The sequence below is a fragment of the Urocitellus parryii genome, chromosome 3, assembly GCF_045843805.1.
Source record: "Urocitellus parryii isolate mUroPar1 chromosome 3, mUroPar1.hap1, whole genome shotgun sequence".
Classification (NCBI taxonomy): domain Eukaryota; kingdom Metazoa; phylum Chordata; class Mammalia; order Rodentia; family Sciuridae; genus Urocitellus; species Urocitellus parryii.
In genome coordinates this window covers 103,610,381-103,632,885 of record NC_135533.1, presented here as the reverse complement: position 1 = coordinate 103,632,885, position 22,505 = coordinate 103,610,381, and the positions used below count along the sequence as shown (strand labels likewise).

The 22,505-nt window shown below is 41.4% G+C and overlaps 1 protein-coding gene across 1 annotated transcript in view; it reads left to right on the top strand.

Moving 5' to 3' along the window:
• Pkd1l1 (polycystin 1 like 1, transient receptor potential channel interacting) overlaps positions 1-22,505 on the top strand; it is a 145,058-nt gene that overhangs the window by 22,414 nt on the left and 100,139 nt on the right. The window contains exons 7-14 of the mRNA XM_077796442.1: positions 5,072-5,242; positions 6,966-7,085; positions 7,566-7,734; positions 8,430-8,669; positions 11,083-11,215; positions 15,567-15,773; positions 19,390-19,571; positions 22,089-22,310. Of these exons, the coding sequence (XP_077652568.1) occupies positions 5,072-5,242; positions 6,966-7,085; positions 7,566-7,734; positions 8,430-8,669; positions 11,083-11,215; positions 15,567-15,773; positions 19,390-19,571; positions 22,089-22,310 (1,444 nt within the window). The remainder of the gene's footprint in view (positions 1-5,071; positions 5,243-6,965; positions 7,086-7,565; positions 7,735-8,429; positions 8,670-11,082; positions 11,216-15,566; positions 15,774-19,389; positions 19,572-22,088; positions 22,311-22,505) is intronic.

Genomic DNA, 22,505 nt, shown 5'->3' with positions numbered 1-22,505 from the left:
GGCTCTCTCTTTACATTATTGTTTCCTTTGCTGAGAAGAAGCTTTTTAGTTTGAATCCATCCTATTTATTAATTAATTTATTAATTCTTGATTTTATTTCTGTGCTTTAGGAATCTGGTTAGGGAAGTCAGGACCTAATCCAACATAATGAAGATTTGGGCCCACTTTTTCTTCTATTAGGCACAGGGTCTCTGGTCTAATTCCAAGTTCCTTGATCCACTTTGAGTTGAGTTTTGTGCCTGGTCTAATTCCAAGGTCCTTGATCCACTTTGAGTTGAGTTTTGTGCATGGTGAGAGATAGTGATTTAATTTCATTTTGCTGTGTATGGATTTCCAGTTCTCCTAGCACCATGTTTTCACCAATATATGTTACCAGTGCCTTTGTCTAGTATGAGATAACTATATTTATGTGGTATTGTCTCTGTGCCCTCTATTCTGTGCCATTGGTCTACATGCTGTTTTGGTGCCAATACCTTGCTATTTTTGTTATTATGGCTCTGTAGTATAGTTTAAGGTCTGGTATTGTGATGCCTCCTGATTTACTCTTCTTGCTAAGGATTGCTGTGGCTATTCTAGATTTCTTATTTTTCCAAATAAATTTCATGATTGCTTTTTCTATTTCTATGAGGAGTGTTGTTGGGATTTTAAGTGAAATTGTGTAACACTTTTGGTAGTATGGCCATTTTGACAATATTAATTCTTTCTATCCAAGAACAAGTCACTGATTTTTTTTTAAATAGTTTTGGACTTTGGTATTAATGTTATACAGGGGTTTTCTTTTCTTTTCTTTGTCCCAAAACCGTTTAAATAGCATTAAAATAATTATTGTCTTTTGAAGAATTTCCTTATCAGCCCTCTGAGACTGGTTGTTTTCTTCATTGTCTTGGTATGGCTCTACACCTTCCTCTATTTCATTTGTTGAGATTTTCCTATTTCTCTGGTAGTTAGTTCTTCTAAGTTATTTGTTCTTAGAAAAGTAACTCTTTAATCAAGGTTTTCTAATTTATTGGCCTAGAGGTCAATAAAGTTAGCTCATTGTTTTCATTAGTATCTATAGTTATTTCCTTCCATCATTTTTATTTGTGAGCTTTATTCTTTCTCCTATTTTTCTTAATCAAGTTGACTACATTTTTATTAGTCTATGTAGAAAACTAGCTTTGGAATTTTGTTTATTCTATATTTCCCTAATTTATTAGTTTCTGCTTTGAAATTAGGGGTTTTTTTTCCTTTCTTCCTGCTTTTTGTTTTCCATTTTGAGTTGGATGCTTAAATTTAACATTCCTACATCTTGTTTGGCTTTTTATTGTTGTGGTTCTGGTTCTGCTATTAATTTCCACTCCTATCCACCATGATAAGCAAATATTTTTCTCTACTATTTTGATTTTATTAAAAATTCTGTGATATTTGTGATTTAAAATACAGTCAGTGTTAAAAATGAAAATTCATGATTGTCCAGCAGCTTCTGGTGAGTCACAACCCCCTTATCCAGTTCCCTACTGTTCAGCCAAGGTGTGTGGGCTGAACAACATTAAGTAAGATGGGGCCAGAGGATCAGCAATGGTGGGATGTAACTCTCCTATGTGCTTAGCACCCTGTCTTAAGTAGGATGACCAAGCCCTCTCCTTACCCTTTCTCCTCACCCCTTATTTATTTATTACTGGGGATTGAACCCAGAGGCATTTTACCACTGAACTACATTCCCAGCCCTTTTTAAACTGAGACAATAAATAACTGAGGCTGGCCCCAAACTTACAATCCTCCTGCCTTAGCCTCCTGAGTTGATGGAATTACAGGTGTGCACTACAATGCCTGGGTTTCTCCCTTTTTAAAATCTTTGTGTGTGTGTGTGTGTGTGTGCATTGTAGAGGGATACTCTTCCTTTTATTGTGCATTCTAATTCCTTGAATAAACCCAGGTGGCCTAGGAATCTTACTTTTTTGTGTCACATATGGGCAGGCTCTGGCTACATGGATCAATTCCCATCTCACTACACAGCCTACCATAATTCTGGACATCCTTGTAGTCACTGTCATAATGTTTCTCTTGGAAGCCAGCTTTGTTGTGTGAGCCCTTCTGGTAATGCTAAATTTTCATAGATGAGATGAGTGCATTTGTCTTTACTGACATAACAGGTGTTCAGCCTTAGATCTGTCATATTTTACATTATGGGCTCTGCGAATTTTAAAATATGCTTCATTGAATGACTTCCCCTGCCCCTTTTGCATGTTTGTCCAAGTTAGTGTTCTGTTATATGGAAGGCTTGTGGCCTTGTCTTAGTTGATCTCTTTTATTTATAAAGAGGTTTTTATAAAGTGTCCTTTTTTAAAAAAAATATTTATTCTTAAGTTTTAGGTGGACACAATATCTTTATTTTACATTTATGTGGTGCTGAGGATCAAACCCAGTACCTCGTGCATGCTAGGCAAGCGCTCTACCACTGAGCCACAACCCCAGCCCCTATAAAGTGCCCTTTTTGCTCTACTTCTTTAGAGCACCCATTCATTATCCACTATGAGCAATAACAAAATTTAGTATGGTCTGCTTTCTCTCTCCACATCACCAATTTTCATCAATTAAATGATCTTCATGAGTATTTTTATTTTTGCTCTTATATATGCTTACATACTTCTTAATTGTTTGGTTACGTTTTCATGCTTTTATTTTATTTTTATTTTTTATATATTTATTTAATTTATTTATTTATATGTGGTACTGAGGATCGAACCCAGGACCTCACTCATGCTAGGCAAGTGCTCTACTGCTGAGCCACAACCCCAGTCCCTCATGCTTTTAAATTTCTAGCAATTACTTACAAGCAAGCTGTGTTATTTTACAACTCCACCTTCTCTTTCCACCCAACTGTGTCTTGCTGTATCATTTCCCACTGTCAAGGTATACATTTATATGTTTTTCTGTCACCTGTTCTTCCACCTGTAGTTTAATCCTAGATCCAGAGTTAGATACATTTTCTCACTCTTAGTCCTGCCATGCTGTTCTCACCTGACTCACTGAAGTTTGTCCCCAGTAGACCCTTTAATGTTTCAGGAAAAATTTCTTCAATTATATCTCTATTTTTCTGTTCCAATATTTAAGCTTTCTTTTTGGAAGATTCTGGTCATACATATGTTGGGTCTATTTTGTCTTTTTCTAATTTTTTTTTGTTCTTTATTTTTAATTCATCTCTCCTGCCTTTATCATTATTTCCTTTATGTTTCTTCTTTTGCATTTGCAGTTTCTATTCTCTGTTATGCTCTTTGAAATGCTGCCTTCATTTTTTGCACTTCCTGTCTGTCTTATATCATAGAAGCTAATGATTTCCCAAGTAGTTATATCCTTTTATCTTCTTGTGAACAATGGCTTTCTGGCAAATGATCTTACTCTGTTATGAGAATCTCTTGAATTTGTCCTCTTAACTCTTGTAGTATCTTCTGAATGGTCTTTCCTTCTTCCTTCCTTACTTTTGTCCCTTTCCCTTTTCTCTTCATCAGTATTACTCATAATTAAAAGAGTTGCTGTTTTCTAAAATGGCTGTCTGAAAGTGCTATGCATGTGCGCTATATGTGTTCATGACATTCACAGTCACTGAGTCCTTTTGCCTCTGGGTTCTCACTTCAGGATACTTTCCCTGTGCTTCCCCCAGCATGGTTCTTGCTCATTCATGCTTAATTTTTGCTTAATTTTAGCAACTCTTGCATCTATTTTATATCTCAAACATATTAGCTAACTTCTGTTTATCAAAAAAAAAAGTTTTCATTTTTCATTGCTGTTTTCCTTATCACCTTTGGATAATGCCTAGAAGAGTTGATTGGAAGCTGGCTGTAGTTATATTCAAATCAGCAATTGCTCTATTAATGTTAAATATCTACAACTTTAATACATATGCATTGATTTTTTTGTTGTGGTTGCTTTAAAACTAAAATGAGAAGTTGATTTTTTTATCTCCTACTAGAGGTCAAGTCTAAAGCCAACTTTTAGGTAAAGGATACCTAAGATCTGACTACATAATATTCTAGCACCTAACAAGCCTGTGGAGGGGTCTCCTAACTACTAGACAAATTGCCTTTCTGACCTGGTAGACATGAAATTCTTCTTTTAAAATGAAGCAGGAACAATATATTGGTTCACACAAAGCACAGCTCTTAATTAAATGAGATGATTAGCACAAATGTACTTTAAATGTAATGATCAGCACAAATGTCCCTTTCACTTTCTATTTATTAAAATCCACATGCAGATTTTCTTTTTGACACAGATGTGAGAGGAAGTGTTATAAGATATTTGGGGTAAAACTATCAATGATGTTTCAGCATTTAATATGTAGCTTCCAAGTGAGATTACAATTTGGGAAAGTGTACCTATTCTTGCACATGTAATGTGACCAGATGCCTTCCCTCTGGCCTTCACTCAGTACAGTATCCCCCAGGCCCTGGTACTCCACAACCACATTCATTACTCTTCCCCATAGATGTTTAATTCCTTAAAGTACTTCCCTCCTTTTTACATATTCTGCTGTTATTTGCAACCTTCTGGGAAAGTGAAGAGAGGAAAGACCATCTGAATTCCTAAGAAATAATTGCATACTCTGTGCCTAGAAAAAATGATTTAACATTTGGGCTTCCCATCCTGAAAAACTTGACTGGTCATTTCATAAGCATTTATTGTGTATCTATTGATTGATTACTTTCCTGACTAGATAGTTAAGTCTGAAAGTGAAGCATAACCCAAATTCTGCAGACAAATGACAGATGTAGCCACCATTCTTCCTGGGTCATTAAAAGAGGGTCATAGTAGGGGTAAGTTGGCCAGATAAAGGCATAAAGAAGGAATCTGTGGCCCAGAGAAGATCATGCACAAGGCCGAATTTCAACAGATATCAGCAGAGCACTAAACCACACACAGAGCCAAGTTGAGTGTGGGGCTCTGTGAACTGTGTGAGTGCATGCTTAAATGGATATGCTGCTGCTGCAAGATTTCCCAGACTAGTCCCCCCATTGTGACCAGTCTGCAGATGTTAACTATTATGCTTATCTTTAAAAGTTCACCAAGTTCTTCCTCTGTCTTCTTTTTCCAGAAGGAGTCTATATGCTCAGGACTGTTATTTATGAGTTTCATGGAACCAAAGTGGAGCTTGGACCTTATTATGTGGAAATAGGTTGTGAGGCTGTGTCTGTGTTCATGAATTCCAGCAGTGTCCACCAGGGTGAAGTCCTTGTTTTTGCTGGCTCCCGCCTGAAGCAGAAAAGTAAGACCCATGTCTGGAGGCTGAGCAACCAGACCTCAGCTCTAAATACAGGATGACTCTCTGAGTTATTTACCATCCAAGTTTTAACAGTACAACATTTGACATCACTTTCATGTTGTAATCTTCCCTTATTCAGAACATAGTTATTACAGAACATTGTGTGCTGGGGGAATATGACAATGAAATCTCACAAGGTCTTGGACTCAAGGAATTTATAATCTAGAAAAGATATTAAGACAAATACATGAAAATAAGGAGATGGAACAGAAAAGTTTCTTAAGAATGGCTATGAACGTTCAGAAGAGGAGGATTATGTGTAACTGTGGGAACTGGGACTGCCTGAGGTATTGTTGTCACATATGATGAGCCATGAAGGACAGGTGTGCGGGGACATTCCAGGAAGATGGTGCAGCCATAGCCACTGCCCAGGCTGAGGAGCAATGCTGAGTCCTCACAGTATATCAGGAGCTTTCTAATTTCCTTCCTGTCTACTTACATTCTCCTCACACCCAGCTGTAACGTAGATGATCTGTCCCTTTATGTCAATGTTATAGAGGAGGAACCCCAAGGTCAGAGGAGGAACCCCAAGCTGGTAGGAGGACTCCAGCCATGTGTTATAGAGGGAAGAGTGCAGAGTGGTCCAAGTAGATGGAATTATGGAATTATAGAATTTCCCAGAAATAATAAAAGGAGAACCCAGAGGGGCATGCATCTCAGTGAACTTATTCATGACAAATTCTTATAATTTGTCCTGCACTTTTTCCATACAGGTAGCCTAGTGAGAAACTCTCCATCCAAGAGTTGTAGAAAATATAGAGAATAATTGTTTTTAACCTATTAGCACACTCTAACCAGCCATGATCGTTCATTTGACTTGTCTCACCTAAACTCTGAATAAATAAGTAGCCTGTCAGGATCTAGAATTGGGAGATCTGAGTTTTAATCCAGCCCAACTGATCAATGACTGGATAATCTTTGCTAAATCCATTAATTGTACTTTCCTTACTTTTGGACTGACAGATTGTGGTCAGGATTAATTTTTAGTTGTTGTTAATTAGAATATCACTGTTATTTACGGGTTTTTTAAAAAAAATTCTAGTGTATTAATGAAGAACGAAAAATAGAAGTTTTCTCTTTATAAACTAAAAAGCCATGCAAAGTAACAGCAACATAATGTATAACATCATATAATATCCCTTTATTATAATGAGTTGTTTCAAATCATAGCCCTCTTCTGAATCTGATTCAGTGTTTGGTATCTGCCTCTTAATATACACTATGTGTGTGTGATGCATGTGTGTGTGCATATGCAAAATATGCATTGCATTTTAGAGGACTAGAATGCATGAGACTTGTCTTTGGATCTCCATTTATCCTTGTGATGTGAAGGCTTTTCAGAGTATACACTGGAGAAACACTTTTAAAACAAGATCATCTAGCAAAGCAATGAATATATTTTAAAAGAATTAACTTACTCACTACCATGAAGGGAGTTCTCTGGAGAGAGAGAAAACATTTACGGAAAATTTTAATGAAAGAAATTCTGTGACATGGTTTATATTTTCCAAGCCTGTTTGATTCCAGAGCACTTGCTTCAAATTTTGAAATGCATTGGAACTCAAAGAGGGAAAACTGAAAATGGATAATATTGATGTGTGTTGCATGAGAAAACTGAACTAATTGTAAGCCTGTTTTTCTTTCACTATGCTTTTTCTTGTTTCAGGCACTGTTGTGATACATCATATCCCATCTACCTCTTCATATAAAGTGTCCTTTGTTTCTCAAACCCTAGTGGGTGACTGTCAGACTTGGACCAGCATGACTGTTTGGTACAAGATGCAACGTATGTTTTCACTTTAATTCCAGATTTAACAAAATCTCCCTCATGTGTCAGTTGGGGTTTTTGGAGCCACTGGCAGCACAGGCTCTGGTATCAGCTCTACCTGAGGCCCATCACCTTTGCCCTTAAGCAGGTTCTTGGTTCCCCTGCAGTTTGTTCTAGAAATTTTCTAGAAACCATGGCACAAGGGTCCCATTGAAAGGTATAAAAAGGTGGGCTATCATCACTCACAGCTCTCATCCCATACCCTGGAGTCAGCCATCTTGCCTGGTGAGCTATTACCAGGCTTTCAAATTCAGTTTCCTACCAGAAAAGTTCCTACCAGGCCCCTGCAGCTGTACCCTTGGTGTAGCCCTGCACTCACATTAGCTCACTGCCCTCACACAGTCTTTGACTTTAAGTGGGAAAGTAGAGACGATGACTCTCTGGATGGATTCCAGTCCTCCATGTTGATGTCCCTGCACCTCTCCTTCTTTGCCATAGCTGTCTCTGTTTACACAAATGGAACAGTGTTTGCTACAGATTCAGACATCACCTTCATAGCTGTTACCAAGGAAACCATACCCCTAGAGTTTGCATGGTATTTTGGAGATGATCCACCAGTGAGGACAACTTCAAGAAGCATTCGGAGAAAGCTCCACATCCCCCAGTGGTTCGTAAACATGGTGGTCATGATGGGTGTGGCTGATGGTGATGCAGCTGGTACTCGGGTGGAACATTATCCTGGTGCTACCAAAATAATTTTAAGGGTGTCATGTTTGTGTTTTAACAAGCCAATGAGTGCTTTTGTAAATTGAGCTCAAGCATAAGATTTAAAAGGAGAGAGACTCGCTTTCCTTCAATGGGCACTATGAAAGAGTGCTGGGCTTTGAAATCAAGCAATCCCAAGTTCAAGTTCCATCTCAGCCACCAGTGTGACCTAAGACTGTGCTCACCCCGCCCCCCCCCCCCCGCTTGAAGAAACTAACTAATAAGAAGGGGAGGCCAAAAATATTACTCCCCTTTTCCCATAAGGCAGATATCACTGGGTACTCTGATAACTATACAAATTAAGTCCCCGATCCTTCTGCCTTTATTTTTTTATTATTATTATTTTTTATTTTTTGGTATCAGGGATTTAACCCAGGGATGCTTTACTACTGAGCTACATCCCCAGCCCTTTCTATTTTGTTAAAATTTTGAGACAGGGTCCCACTAAATTGCTGAGGCTAACCTCGAACTTGCAATCCTCCTGCCTTGGCCTCCCAAGTCATTAGTATTATAGGCACGTGCCACCTCACCCAGCTCCCCCTGCCTTTCTGTTGAAATGACATAATTTCTCTCCTGCCCTACTCTCCTATCCCATAGGTACCATGTGAAGGTCAAGGCCTCCAGCAGGATTAGCAGTGTAGTCTCCAAGCCCCACATCATCAGGGTGCAGAAGAGAATTGTAGCCAACCGGCTCATGTCTACCACCTCAGCCCTAGTAAACACCAGCATGGCCTTTGAGTGCAGAATCAACTTTGGCACGGATGTTGCCTTCCTGTGGAATTTTGGGGATGGCACTATCAGCATGGGGAGTGGCTCCAATAGTCACATCTATAGCAGGTAAATCATGTGGGGGCAGGTGGCAGCTTGCTGCAGATAGCAACTGGACTCAGGGTTTCAGGGATCAGCTCTAAGGTTCCTCCCAGCTCTCCTGGCTTTCAGGTGATGTAGAGACAAATGCGATCTGGCTATGACTCTGCATAAGCTTGAAATCCAGGAAAAAGATGGAGAGAAAGAGCTGTCTTCAGAGTGGGGGTGGGGGTGGGGGTGGAGTTCCTGTTCCAAAAGAGGTACAAGGTGTGGTGGTGACAACTCATTTTGCTTCAGAAAACAGGGAACCACACATATGAGCATTTACACATGAGCCCAAGGGGGAATCCTGAGCAGGAGCTTGCCAGAGGGAAAGTGGGGAGGGGGAGTGCTTTCCAACAGACAGCAGCGCAGGTGAGACCCAAGGAGAGGGCACCAGTGGGAGAGGTCTGAATGTAAGAGCAAATGGAGAGGTGGCAGATAAAAGTTTAAGGTGTCTGGGACAGATTGTAGAAGGCCTTCAGTGTCGCTCAGAGGAGCATGCATTCTGTCCTTTAGTTTAGTCTTTACTGAATACCTACTGTTTATCTGCAACAAAGCATTATGGAGATAGTCATGAGTCACTTAATGAGGAGGATATACTCTGAGAAACATGTTTCTATCTGATTTTGTCATTGTGCAAACCTTACAGACCATGTTTGCACAAACCTAGATATATAAGTCAGGCACTTGCTGTCAAGAAACGAAATAAATGAGATGTACAGGACCAGTGCTGGGGAAGACAGCTTAGTGTTCACAGAGTACTTTTCTAAGTAGAAGGAGTGCACTCTGAAATAATAATGAAAGTATTATATACTGATTACATAAACCAATAACATAGTCATTTGCTATCTTTATTAAGTGTTCTAGGCCATGTAATTCCTTCTGCTATACTTTTATATAAAAGCAGCACAGTAGTTGTGTTTTCACCAGCATCACTACAGACATGTGAGTGATATGCTGCACTACTGCATTGTGACAGCTATGACATCATGAGGAGATAGGAATTCTTTCTGCCCATTATAATCTTGTGGGACCACTCCTGTGTATGTGGTCACTATACAGTGCATGACCAGATGAAAAAGTGGCACCAATGCTTCCATCCAAAATAAATGTAGCGTTTCTTAGAGAAGATGGACAAGGCCATGGGAACCAAAGATACAAACCATAGGATTGCACATCTCAAGATTAGGAGTGTAATCAAGTGGTTCCCGAGTCTCTGGCTAGTGTGAGTTCTGAGTTGAGACCTCCCAGTGAGCATCCAGCCATGAAACAAGTATGGCCAAGGTTGAACATGGAGGCTTCATGCTGGTGCAGGGGCATATTGGAATATGCACAAGCATCCAGAAATCAAGCCTTGTATAAGCAGTAGCACCAGAGAAATGTTGCAAAATTCCTCTAATGCAAGGTTACTACGAGAACACAAGCCACCTCTGCTGCTTTGATGGGCCTCCTGAATAGTCTATTGCTTCACCACTGGAAAAAGATTCTCATGTGTGGAAGGAAGGAATTGAGCAAGAGTATCTGGTGGACAGGTGCATAGTGAGGCAGGTATCTAGGGCCTACACCCCTAGCAGCGTGCTCTTCTGCTCCAGGACATGCCCTCTGGAAGGTGGTGTTTGGTGCCATCTCTAGTGTTTTCCCCGGGCTTACCAACAATCTGAGACCAATCTGCAGCCTTATTGCCTCAGTAGGACTTGCCTTTCTTTTGAATCTCCAGGGTAGTAAGTGACATTCTGGTCCCTGGAAACTCAAATTTGTGATCTTATGATGGGACTATTTTTCTGTTTCCAATTCAAAAGTTTTGAATGATAATCCCTTTTGCATCATTCCCAAATCAACATACTTTTCCTTAGTGAAACGCAACCTGCTGGGTCCAGTGTTGCCTGTTCACATACTCCTCCTGTGCCGCATCCTTCATAGCTGAGACCCTCCAGCCTCTCCTGGAACTGGATTCTGGTCCATGTTGAGGACCTATTCTGTTTTCAGGACTCTAGGAGTTTGTTCAGGAAACCTGACCCCTGAAATAGACTAAAACAGAAAGACCCTGCTGATTAGGTCAGTTGCACTCGTCACACAAGGAATAACCTTGTGTGTCTCTCTGGTCAACAGAAAAGGCTGCTTGGAGCAGCAGGTCCTCACCTGGCTGTGCTGTTTTGTTTGGAATGTGTGACAGCAGTTTGGGGTTGGGCACTAGGCTTGACCACTAGGTGGACAACTGATCCATCACATTAGATAATGAATAACCTCTGTGAATTATCAACCTGTGTCTCTTCTGTCCCTACTCCTTGGGATGACTTGCCATCAAATACTGTAACTATGAAGATCTAGGATGGTTGTGAACAGTGAATGAGCTTAATGTATGGCAACTTTGATCTTCTTTATTTACTTTCTGCCCTTCCAGGGAAGGAGAATTTATAGTGGAGGTTCTTGTCTTCAACAATGTCAGCTCTGCCACCCTAAGAAAGCAGCTTTTCATTGTGCGTGAACCCTGCCAGCCACCCCCAGTGAAGAACATGGGACCTGGGCGGGTCCAGGTAGGACCAGGGTCTGAGGAGTCCTTCCCAGCTGTGCTGCCACACTCCCAGCACCGCTCCACACTGTTGGAGCGGTGTCAGGATCAGCCAGCCCTTTGCAGAATGAAGGAGGCTTTGTGGAGTCTAGACTGCTACATTTTACACAAAAGAACCCCTGTCAGGACTTGGAGAGGGTGGGCCAGTCCTACGGGGGACAAGGCCCACCCCTAGCCTGACGGGAAGGGAAAGCCTGATTTCTGGTATGTGAATAAGTCCTTTATTTGCCTATATGATACTGGCATTCAGCACAGCTTGCTTTGAGGAGCTTTTTTTTTTTTTTCTTTTTCTTTCTTTCTTTTGTTGATTATGCAGAGAACTGTAGCATTTTCAGGAGAAAGGAAAATTTAACACCAAAATGAAAAAAAAAATGATCAATTGTTGAGCACCACCTACAGGTTAGGAAAAATTGTGGGATTTTTTCCTTTTTTTTTTTTTTTAATTTCTTGCATTCCTTTGAGGTCTTTGATTTAAAGCAGATTTTACATCTTGGGGCAAAGGTGCTCAGATGACATGTGGGAATTAAAATCCATGACTGAGCATTTGCCAAAACGTTTTCTGTGACAAGCAGAAAGGCCTGTCGCAGCTTAGGCCTCAGCATTCCCAGAGGGTGCAGTAGAGTCAGCAGCACTTGCCATTGCCTGGGGCAGGCCTGAGTCTGCTCAGGAAATCCAGAGCTTTCCAGGCTAGACCCCTGCCCACCCTCCAGGCCAGCACACACCAATGCTGTCAGGCAGCTTTATGTACTGGGTGCTCATATTATCTGGGGTGGGAGACAGACCAAAAGTCCAGGGGTCTTGAGTAAATTAATATAATTCATAGTAGAAGCAACAAAAAATAACTGAGAAGTAATTTAAATAATAACTAAATAACGCCTAGGCAGAGCACAAGTCCCAGGCCAGAGGCTCTGGAGTGAACCCTGGCTCTGGTCTGAAGCCAAGCCATGGGACACTGCTTTTTTTTTTTTTTTTTTTTTTTTTTTAATTTATGACCTGCACATTAAAAAAAATTGTACATATTAATGATTCTGGTTTTTCAAATCTTTTAAAACATTTTCTTATCTGTAAAACAAAGAAAACAATTCTAACAACTCTGTTTTCTTTATAGTTTATTTTGTACATTTAAAGTATAAAGAAAAAATGAAATCACCTTAATTCCATCCTGCAGGACATAGCTACCATTCATCATCATCTGATGTATTTATATTTATATTCAGTATTTTTCTAAGGTTTTTTTATATGTGGAGAGTGTCCAGGTTCACATGGGCTATAGCAAATTTATGTGGAGCTTTTTATATGTGTTTGTGAGTGTGTGTGATTATGATAAAATTGGGTTCACTGGTGGGTTATCATGTGATTACTTTCTCTTTTTAAGGAATCTTGAGCTGGGCATGATGGCACACACCTGTAATCCCAGCAATTCAGGAGGCTGAGGCAAGAGGATCTCAAGTTCAAAGCCAGCCTCAGAAAAAGCAAGGCACTAAGCAATTCAATGAGACCTTATTTCAAAATTCAATACAAAATAGGGCTGGGAATGGCTCATGGTCAAGTGCCCCTGAGTTAAATCCCCAGTACAGGGCTGAGGCTGTAGCTCAGTGGTAGAGTGCTCACCTCACATGTGGAAGACACTGGGTTCAATCCTCAGCACTACATAAAAATAAAATAAAGGTACTGTGTCTACCTACAACTAAAAAAAATTTTAAAAAATCCCTAGTACAAAAAAAAAGCATCTTGATTACATGATTTTAAAGGCAGCATAATGTTAAGTCCTTCACATAAATTATATATCATTAACAGTATCTTCATTATGAAATATTGGTTATTTCCATCTTCTATCAGTACACATGCCTTGACAACGATGTTCTGTGCCAACCTCCTTCTGTCTGTCCATGGCATTTCCATAGCAATAATCCCTACATGTCTCAGAGCTGAAAGACAGAGCACCTTCAGAAGGACCATGGCCAACCAGCTAGCATCCTCCCATGCTCTCACATGTTGATGCATAGGGACTTGCTCATAGCTCCATAAGGATTATATGTTTTTAATGTTTGTTATTAATATGTTGAAAATTGGCATCTAAGTATTAAAATTTGCTATAGCCTATGTGAACCTGGACAGTTTTGTGGCAAATTCTAGAATGACACCATAATTCGTAGTAGAAGCAACAAAAAAATAATTGAGAAGTAATTTAAATAATAACTAAAGCCATTAGATAATGCTAAAGATAAAATCCCATTTATAATGATCACCAATATTTCTTAAATTCCCATTTCTCGACTCTCTATATAAAAGTTTTTAACTTTTCCAATTTTCATGGAATATTCAGGTAAAAATTATCCTCTTGGGGGAGCCCTTACATCCAGCATGGACTTCCCATGTCAAGGTCCCCTAGCCTGGATTGCTTCTCCACACTCTGGGAGTAAGGAATAAGGTTAGGCCCACAGTGTCCAGAAAGGGCCAGGCTGGCGGGGTGGGGGTGGGGGGTTACTTGGGAAGGACAGATCCAGCAAGATCTGAAAGGCAAGATCCGGACTATGGATCCATAGTCACTAAGATTCCTTCTGTATTATTGGTGTTTTTAGCTTATTAATGTTACCAAATATGTTTTTATATTTTTATTAACTACTGTTTACATTAAAATTTTTATTATAGAAATGTTTAAGCATGAATAAAAGTAGAAATAATAGTGCAACAAACCCATCACTTTCAAAGACCAGTGGGATCATATCAAAAGGCCACCAGAGCCAGTCCAAAGAGAGTCCCCCAGGTCCCAAATATGCTACTGCCAGCATCTAAAAGATGTCCACAATTGAATTAATAATATTAATGTTTTTTTTAAAAAATCAATGATGTTAAAAGAGAGAGAGCAGCTTTTCCTGTCTCCCTGAAACAGCAGATACACAGCTCACGACTCACCATTAGAAGTAGCCAGTGACCCAGTCTCTTATTCTGAATGTAATAAATAAAATAAAGAATTAGGCATTTATTCTTGCTTTCCTTAACAAACTATAGTTTAAGAAACCTCATAGTTCTAGCAGATGAAAAAAAAAACGTTTTTTTCTCCTCCCCCTACTTTTTTTTTTTAATAAAAGAATGTCTGTACCTCCCCAAACAGTTGCAAAACAATGTGTTTTAGAAATAATAAGAAATATTTGATTATGGACTAGGTTTTAAATTGTTTAAAAAATTCATTCTTAATTGTTAAGGTGAGATACTAGCTTTGTGTCTGAGAAAACGCAGCACTAAAAAATGACAAAATCATGGAATTTGCAGGGAAATGGATGGCATTAGAGCAGATTATGCTAAGTGAAGCTAGCCAATCCTAAAGAACAAATGCCAAATGTCTTCTTTGATATAATGAGAGCAACTAAGAACAGAGCAGGGAGGAAGAGCAGGAGGAAAAGATTAACATTGAACAGAGATATGAGGTGGGAGGGAAAGGGAGAGAAAAGGGAAATTGCATGGAAATGGAAGGAGACCCTCATTGTTATACAAAATTACATATAAGAGGTTGTGAGGGGAAAGGGAAAAAAAAAAACAAGGGAGAGAATTAAATTACAGCAGATGGGATATAGAGAGAAGATGGGAGGGGAGGGGGGATAGTAGAGGATAGGAAAGGTAGCAGAATACAACAGTTACTAATATGGCATTATGTAAAAATGTGGATGAGTAGCCGATGTGATTCTGCAATCTGTATACGGAGTAAAAATGGGAGTTCATAACCTACTTCAATCTAAAGTATGAAATATGATATGTCAAGAGCTATGTAATGTTTTGAACAACCAATTAAAAAAATAAATAAAAGAAAAGAAAAAACTCTTAGGTTTTAGAGATATATATTGAGTACTTAAAGGTTTAAATGTCATAATTTCTGGTAATGACTTTAGAATGTTTCAGCAAAGTAAAAAATAGAGAAAACAAATACCTCTCAAAAAATTGCAAACAATTTTCTTTTTTATTCTATTGTTTTTCTGAATTTTTTATTTTTGACATTCAGAAGTTCAGAATTTTTATGTAATGAAATCTAGTTACCTTCTCCTTTTATATTTTCCCCTTAATTTCATGCTTCAAAAGTTCTCTTTTTTTTTCCAGTAGGAATATGTAAGAAAAAATACTTATTATTCTTATTTTTCCATTTGTACTTTTTACTTTTTTCTATGAAATAGAGGCAGTATTTGCTCTGTTACTGTCTCAAGTCCAGCCCTAGATTCCACCCTGTGATTCATAAACAAAATAATTGGGGATTTGAGAGAATGAGTTTCTAGAATTTACTGTGTCATTAGATATGATGGACATCTTCTCTTGTCAATACTTAGATATGGAGGTCTCAGCCCCTGAGACTGGGAGTCACATTTGAAGCTGCTGTCCTCTGTGACATTTCTCAAGGTCTTTCTTACACCTGGAGCTTTATGGACTCTGATGGGTCCCCCGTCCTCCTCCCTGCTGCCATCAATGTCCACAGACAAACTATCATTCTCCCAAGCTACACGCTGTCGTGCGGGAACTACACTGCCATCGCCAAGGTGAGCTCACTGCCTGGTGCCATTGCCAGTTCACTGAAACCAATGCTTTCCACCCTGTGTTGGAGTAAGAGCTCAGCATTTGTAATCCTAAATCTGTTCTACCAACAAATAGGGGTTGTTAAGAGTGTGGGTAGGATTTTAGAAGAAATGTTTCAATTCTCCCCAAAGAATGTATGTTCAAATGCTAACGTAATCGATGAAAAACTCCTTCTAGTTTATTTAATTAAACCTTCCTGTGCACCAGAAGAATATATGACTTGACCATGTAGGAGCTTGTCACCCACAAAAGGCGGAAGGACTACCACCAGAGGGCAGGGCCATGAGAACAGTATCCACAGTGACCACCTGGCACTTTGGCCCTCTGCCAGCTTTTAGTGTATTTTTGCTAGAAAAAAATAGTGAAAATGTGTGGATTAGAAGAAGGAATCATTGCCATTACAAGAGTGGGCTCCATGAAAGAGGGGTCTTGAAAACAGTTGGTGCACAGGCATAGAAAGTGGGGTGTGGGGAGCAGCTTGGCCAGGCATAGTGCGCAATAGCTGTCAGACTATAGTTAGGTGGGAAGGCAAGACTGAGGAGATGCTCCTTGAGACTAGACTGGGAACCCAAAAATCTCTGCAGTAGAGGAATGGTGTTCTTTTACTCTGTGGGGTGCATAGTCCTGTTGAGCCTTGGTCCCAGCTCAGGCCACAGACAGCTCACCATAGGGTCCCTGGACTCACACACTAGCCTCAAGGACAATCAAGGAAGGGAGCCCACTGGATCTGTGCTGGATGTCATGAACGGAGCCCTCACATGCTTCCTCTTGATCCTGTACTTAGTGAGAACTAGACACACCATGGATTAGCCGAGTGACAGAAGGCCACAGACCACACTGTGAGGAACTCTGTTAGCTACAGGTCATAAGAAAAAACAATGCTTCTGAACATGATGCATGTTCTTCTCTAGAAGTATTAACGAGAAAGAATCGGAAACTGATTGAAGGATGGGTTTCTGGGTGAGTGTTCTAAAAGCCAAGTCAAGAAATACTTAGGGGCTGAAACAGGTAATGACGATGGAATAAAGAGAAAAGCAGGATAGATAGGAGCAGTTGATTTGCCATGATAACTAATTGTGAGAGTTCAAGGGAAAATTCAAAGAGAATCTGTAAGACCTGGTGAGTGGAGCTGAGTAATGGAAACCAAGTACCTATGAGTGTGCTGGGAAGGGATGCAAAGAGAAATAAGGTCTTTGCTTACTTGGGCACATGACGTATTGGGGGAGATAGACGGACCCCAACAAGCTACAGAAGATATGATTCATGTCTAAACAGTGATGGGAAACTCTGAGGGAGGAGCGGCCCTGAACCCTCAGCCACATCTTTGTTGACCAGGATCAACAATTATCGGAAAATGCCCCCTAATGTGAGTCACATGCATGGGGAGGGGGATGATCATGCTGAAGCAGTTGGGGCTTATAGGCAGAATGGTGGGAAATGGTCTGAAAATGGGCTTCAGTGGGGGGTCTTCTGAAGATGACCAGAGACCTGGGGTGGATTGTGACTTCAATGTTAAGAGGTTGAGCTTGACAGTTCTGGAGAGTATTCAGGCGCCATGTCTGTCAAGACAACAGAATAGAAAGTGGGTGGTAGCTAAAGTGGATCGGATACAGCCATCTAGCCAGAGGAGAGCCAGCAGAGGACAGGGAGCACAGCCCCCAACTGGCAAGGAGTGCAGATGGAGAGAGCTATGCCAGAAAGCCACATCTTCAGGGGGAGGGAGAAAAGAGGCTCAAAAAGGAGGCAAGGTTTTTGGTATTTCTGTGCAATATAAAAAGCACCATGAGTATTCATGTTATTTCTTTTTCTTAAGCTTAATTTTCAAATACTGGAAATGTTTTAGTAGGTATATTCTAGAAAATGGTATGTGCTCCTGATTCAAGCTGCTTGGTTTATCTCAATTTGTAATCTGTACTGTTCATTGTCGCACACAAGAACAAGAAGATTTTCTGTGCCTGTGGCTAAACGTGGGGTATCTTAGGCACTGGCCTTGGTGGAAGCAGATTCTTGGTGGAAGATTGAGGTCAACATGAAGTAGTCCAGAGGCAGGGTCCTGTGAGGTCACTGAGGGAGCTGTCCTCTAGCAATTTTGGTGCCCTGGTGGAGGCATGAGTGGGTGGGAGGATGCTCCCTAGATGGGCTATGATCAGCCTCCAGAAGATACCTCATACTGCTGTTCATCTACTCTGCAGACCTTAAGTACCAGTGTCATCACCATTCTTTAGGTCTATTTGTGACCAGGAAATCAGGAGGATTTTGGAAAAATCCTCCTTCCAACCGGGAAATCAGTTGGCAGTGTAGCCAAGGGATTCTCTTTCCATCCACCAGCTTCATGAGAGTAGGGGTACAGCAAGGGAGATGGGATGAAACAGCTAATAAGGCAGGCATTGAAGCCTGGCATGTCCAGCTCAGGGTTCTGACCAACTGGCTTAAGAACCCTGCTGGCCATGTGAGGGGTCAGGGCTGGGTCCATGCTCTGACATCAACATCTATTGGTACATTTGTTCCTTAGCTATGTCCTACCCTCCAGCAGCCTCCTGTCCTGCCTCTGCCTTCTAATTGATTGCTTTTCCATCTCTGCTCTCATCTGGATGTTATATTTGTGATCAGACCCTCGGGCTCTGAGCTTTTCCCATCTCTTCACCTTCCAGCACCTCCCACATTGAGCTCACAGGCTTGGAGCCTTCTCAGGGCTTCCTTGGTGCTGGAGGAACTGAGTAAATACAGGTTGGGGGTGTAAATCATAGTTTTGATCATGCGGTCATTATGCTATCTCTGGTTATACTCAGGCGCCTGACCAGCAGGGTGCATTTGTAGGAGGAAAATCCAGAAGGGATGAGCCCAAGTCCAGGGAAAAGTACAGCAAGGGTTAGACTATATCTTTTCAAACACTGCTCACAGCTTACCATCAAAATTTTAAAAGAATGTTTTGAATGCCTTATTTATAAATTGTTTTATGTTTTCTAAATTTAGAAGTATTTGTCTGACACAGGCATGGTGGCACATGCCTGTAATTCCAGTGGCTAGAGAGTCTAAGGCAGGAGAATCACAAGTTCAAAGTCAGCCTCAACCACTTATTGAGGCCCTAAACAACTTAGCAAGACCCTGTTTCAAAATAAAAAATAAAAAGAATTGGAGATGTAACTCGGTGGTAAAGCATTCTTGGGTTTAATCCCTAGTACCAAAACAAACAAAAAAAGCACTTGTCTGAAATTTCATTTACAGTTCTTAAAGTGCATTACACATTTGGATGAAAGTCAGAAAAATGTTAACAGAAGAGGTTTGAGAATTGTCACAAAATGGCATACATGGAATATTGCTATTTGAGGTTCTATGTTCACAAGCCCAGGCAACTTTGCAGATTAAACCTGACTTGATAGGAAAATGCTCATATTCTCGCTTCAGCCATGTCTCCAATGGGTGCACAGTAGGTGGTTTATTTTGACAATAGGGACTGGTTTAGTTGAACCCAAGAATGCATATATACACACCCCTATTCCCTTTCTAGTGTCATGTGTATAGATCCAGCGAGCACCTGCTTTGACCCTGTGTGATACGCCCCTGTCGTTGACCCTTTAGGTTCAGATCCAGGGCAGTGTGGTGCACAGCAACTACTGCGTGGGTGTGGAAGTGCAAAGCAGGGCACCTGTCAGTGTGATCTCGGAGGGCACACACCTCTTCATCCCCAGGGCTACCTTGACCCCCATCATCCTCCAAGGATCCCAGTCCTATGACCCAGACTATCCGGGGGCTGCTCTCAGGTGAGATGGGGAGCTTTGCTCCTCTCAGACTCTGACTCCTTCAACCTCAGGAATGTTGGGAAAAAAATCATTTGAGAATTCTGTATAACATTTTTAAGAAATGAAAGTCCATCTGCTTTCATAAGCCAAACTGTTTTATTTAGATCAAAACATAAGATAATTTAGAAAAGAGGGGAGAGAAATGTGAATAGCTTTTAAAGGTGGTATTTAAAATATGATTTTGGAAGGTGATGTCTAACCATTACCCTTTCATTAAAATTTCTGGGTGGTGAGAGGCCTTGTGTGGGAGAGGAGAGTACTACATGTCCCTGTGGGAGTTTCTTGCTATTGGAGGCTCCGACACAGGCCTTGTCCCCATAGCCATCTGCAGCCTGACTTGGGGACCTACTCAGTCTCCTACTTGAGTCCGTCCATGATCCTTGTACATGCATCCTCCCTGGACCCATCCCTGCCCAGTAGCCACAGACATGCATCCTCAGTAGGGAGCACTCCAGGCTATATGTCCCTGTCCCATTTCAGCACTCCCTTTTCTGTGCCTTGAGAACTCTCAGCCACAGTTCCTACTTCCTCACATTCAGTCTCCCCCATCTCCACTTGAGGAACAATTCTCCCTGCTAATGGTTTTGGCTGAGTGATTCCTCTTTGTCTCTCTGACTTCTCTCTCACACACACTTCATGTTCCCTCTGTCAAGATCTTGTCAGCCTTACCTGAAACACCAGCTCCACATATCTTCTCTGCTTCATTGTGCTGAACCCCCAGGGCCTTAGCTCATCTTCGAGACAGCCTCTCCTTAGAGACCTCCATGGCTCCATCCTCCCCTTGCAGCCGATTCTCCAAGGCAGAGGATGGATTCTTCTAGAACAAGTTAGGTGCTCTCACTTCACTGTTCTAATCTTCCAGAACTCTCTTTTTACTCCAAGTAGAAATCAACATCCTCAGCTGAGGCCGACATGCCCTTTTAGCTCCAGTTGCAACTGTCCCCGACTCCTACGCTGTTCACTCCTAGCCAGAGTAATCTTCCCTGAGCTCCTGGCAGTCAGGTTCCTTCTGTAGTTCTTCTCTCAGTGGTGAGTCTGTCACCACCTCCTTCCTTTGATTCAATGAATGCTCAAGCATCACTTTCCCAGTGAGGCCCATTTAAAATGATGAATCCTGGCTTTCTTTGTTATGGTTTCACTTATGTGGCCACTGTTCACTATCATCCTGCATTGAGTATGAGCTCCAGAGGACAGGGCTCTCCCTTAATATATCCCTTGTGCATGGCACACAGTGCCTACTTTACTAATACTTTATAAATAATTAGAAGAATCGCTTTGTTGTCTTAACCCCTGAGATACCATATGTGTTTGCTGCTCTACAGTGGTGGGATTCGGTGTTCTTTTAATCCAAAAGAGGAGAGAGATTACTATCTCCCACCCCACCCCATTCCCCCAACTTCCATATCCTCTTGAGTACCCCACCATTTGAAAATTCCATCTGTGTACATGCTCCAGGCAAAGAGACAAAGCTATCTCTACTCTGGGCCTAAGAGACCAACTGGGTCTTGTTTATCATTATACCTCTCAGCACCCAGGTTCATGTCTGAAAACAAGATATCAGTGCATGGCTGCTGAAAAGTGCTGAATTTGCTTCCAGGGAATGCAGAATAGCCCAGCTGATCCCAGGTTCACTTGCTCTTCCCAGCATGTAAGTCAGAGGATGCTGCCACCCTGTGGGGTGATTAAAGGGCTATCATAATGCCGCCTCATATGGTTTGGAAACAGGTCTAGAATGTGGTACCTTCACACCATGTAGGGAGAGCCACCTTTAAAGCACAATGATGGCTCAGACTTAAGTAGCACCTGAAGAAACGGCTCTACTGTCAGATTGGTCCTGGACCCTCCAGCCATGCATTTCTAAGCCAGCAATTCTTCCCTGCCAAACTGCTTGTTTAGCTGTCCCTCAGGAATGAGACTGCTCAGGGTTAGGGATGACGCTGTCTGTCTGCTTGCTTGATCTTGATAAAGCAAACACATTTGTCTTGCTGAATATGACAGTTTCCTTGCAGGAAGATAGTGAGATTAGAGCAGAGATATCTAGAGTCATCCATCTGCTTATCCCATCTTTCACCAGCTCTGAAATAGGGCAGCTCTCTGAGGCCTCTGGAAATGCATTTTCTTCCTAAATTTGGGTCAATATGGCATTCCTGTATGTCGTGAAATTGTCACAAAGATGAGATACAGTGTTGGCAGACTGCTTGAGGCGAGCATGCTGTGTAGTAGAAGCATGTTGAGGTAGCAGAAGTGTGAGCAGAGGGAGTCACTGTGTGCAGGAAGGGTGGCAGCAGCTACCAGGTTGGTATGGAAAGTGAGGGTCCCCAGGGATGAAGTTGGGGTTACACATCAGTGAGTGGGAGGAGCTAGTCTGAGAATCCAATGATTGACACCTCACTGATGGAAAAGAACAAGGGGACATCATCTCTTCCCCATGCCCACATCCCTTTGACATCAGAGGTGCCATGACTGTCCGTTCAACAGGTATCATTGGACCTGCACTGCTGCCAACTCACCTGGACAGCCCTGCTTTGACAATTCCACTCCACACCAACTGGACACTGGGGCTCCCACCATTTCCTTCACAGCAAAATGGCTTAGCAAATGCTGTGACCAGTTTCTCGTGACACTCATGGTTTCCAGCTCTGGCAGGAATTCTTCCAAGGCTGAGGTGTTCCTTTCCATCAGTCTTGCTTTTGCCTTCAGGTATGTGACTTGGAGCTGAGCTGAGCTGAGCTGAGTGGTCCTGGCTGGTGTTGGTAACCAGGAAAGTAATCCATGCATATGGAAGGCAGTTTGGGGTTTGGTCATGTGGGATCATGCTGCTAAAGAGGAGGAAGGCATTGTCAAGAAGGGGCTAGGGACTGATCTCTGGGAAGCTCCTGATAGGCTAAGCATGCC